Source organism: Buceros rhinoceros, unplaced genomic scaffold (genome assembly GCF_000710305.1).
Source record: "Buceros rhinoceros silvestris isolate BGI_N320 unplaced genomic scaffold, ASM71030v1 scaffold19241, whole genome shotgun sequence".
Taxonomy (NCBI): domain Eukaryota; kingdom Metazoa; phylum Chordata; class Aves; order Bucerotiformes; family Bucerotidae; genus Buceros; species Buceros rhinoceros.
Genome location: NW_010392756.1, coordinates 859 through 1,405, shown reverse-complemented (window position 1 = coordinate 1,405; position 547 = coordinate 859). Strand labels below are relative to the sequence as shown.

Below are 547 nucleotides of genomic sequence, written 5' to 3'. Positions count from 1 at the left end.
CAACCCTCTCAGGATGCCAGTCTGAGCCACAGCTGTGAGTCAGATCCCAGTATGGACCCCAGTACTCCCAGTATGTTGCTAGTATGAGCTACAGTTAAACTAAGATCCTAGTGTAAGCCCCAATGTTGCCAGTATGGACCCAGTGTTCCCAGTACAGCGTCAGCTGGGCTGCAGCTCCCCAGCTATGATCCCAGTATGGGCCCCAAGGCTCTGAGTGCAGTTCCAGCATGCTCCCAGCCCAGGCCCCAGTGCTACCAGTATACACCCCTAGTAAATGGATTTTGCTCCAACCTGTCCTGGTGCCTCCTTAGGTTAAGCCCCCCCAAACCCTCAGAATTCCCCCCAAAATAACGTCACCAGCTGACATCGCCTTTATTGGTGGGTGGGCACAGTGGTCACAGGATCAGTCCCCCCCCAGTGAACTCCATCCGCTGCCAAGGAAGAGAGAGAAAAGGAGGTGAGTGGGGGTAGCCGGCGCCCAGGCCAGGGTGCACCCCAGTGCCTGGGGTAGTGAGGATGATGGGGGGACTCACTGGCTTCCAGGCAC

At 57.0% G+C, this 547-nt stretch overlaps 1 protein-coding gene across 1 annotated transcript in view; it reads right to left on the bottom strand.

Moving 5' to 3' along the window:
* Nucleotides 1-395: 395 nt before the first annotated feature.
* Nucleotides 396-547, bottom strand: part of EMC4 (ER membrane protein complex subunit 4) — a gene marked incomplete at its 5' end in the record, with an annotated part of 879 nt that continues 727 nt past the window's right edge. The window contains one exon of the mRNA XM_010144619.1: nt 396-435. Coding sequence (XP_010142921.1) covers nt 396-435 — 40 coding nt within the window. The remainder of the gene's footprint in view (nt 436-547) is intronic.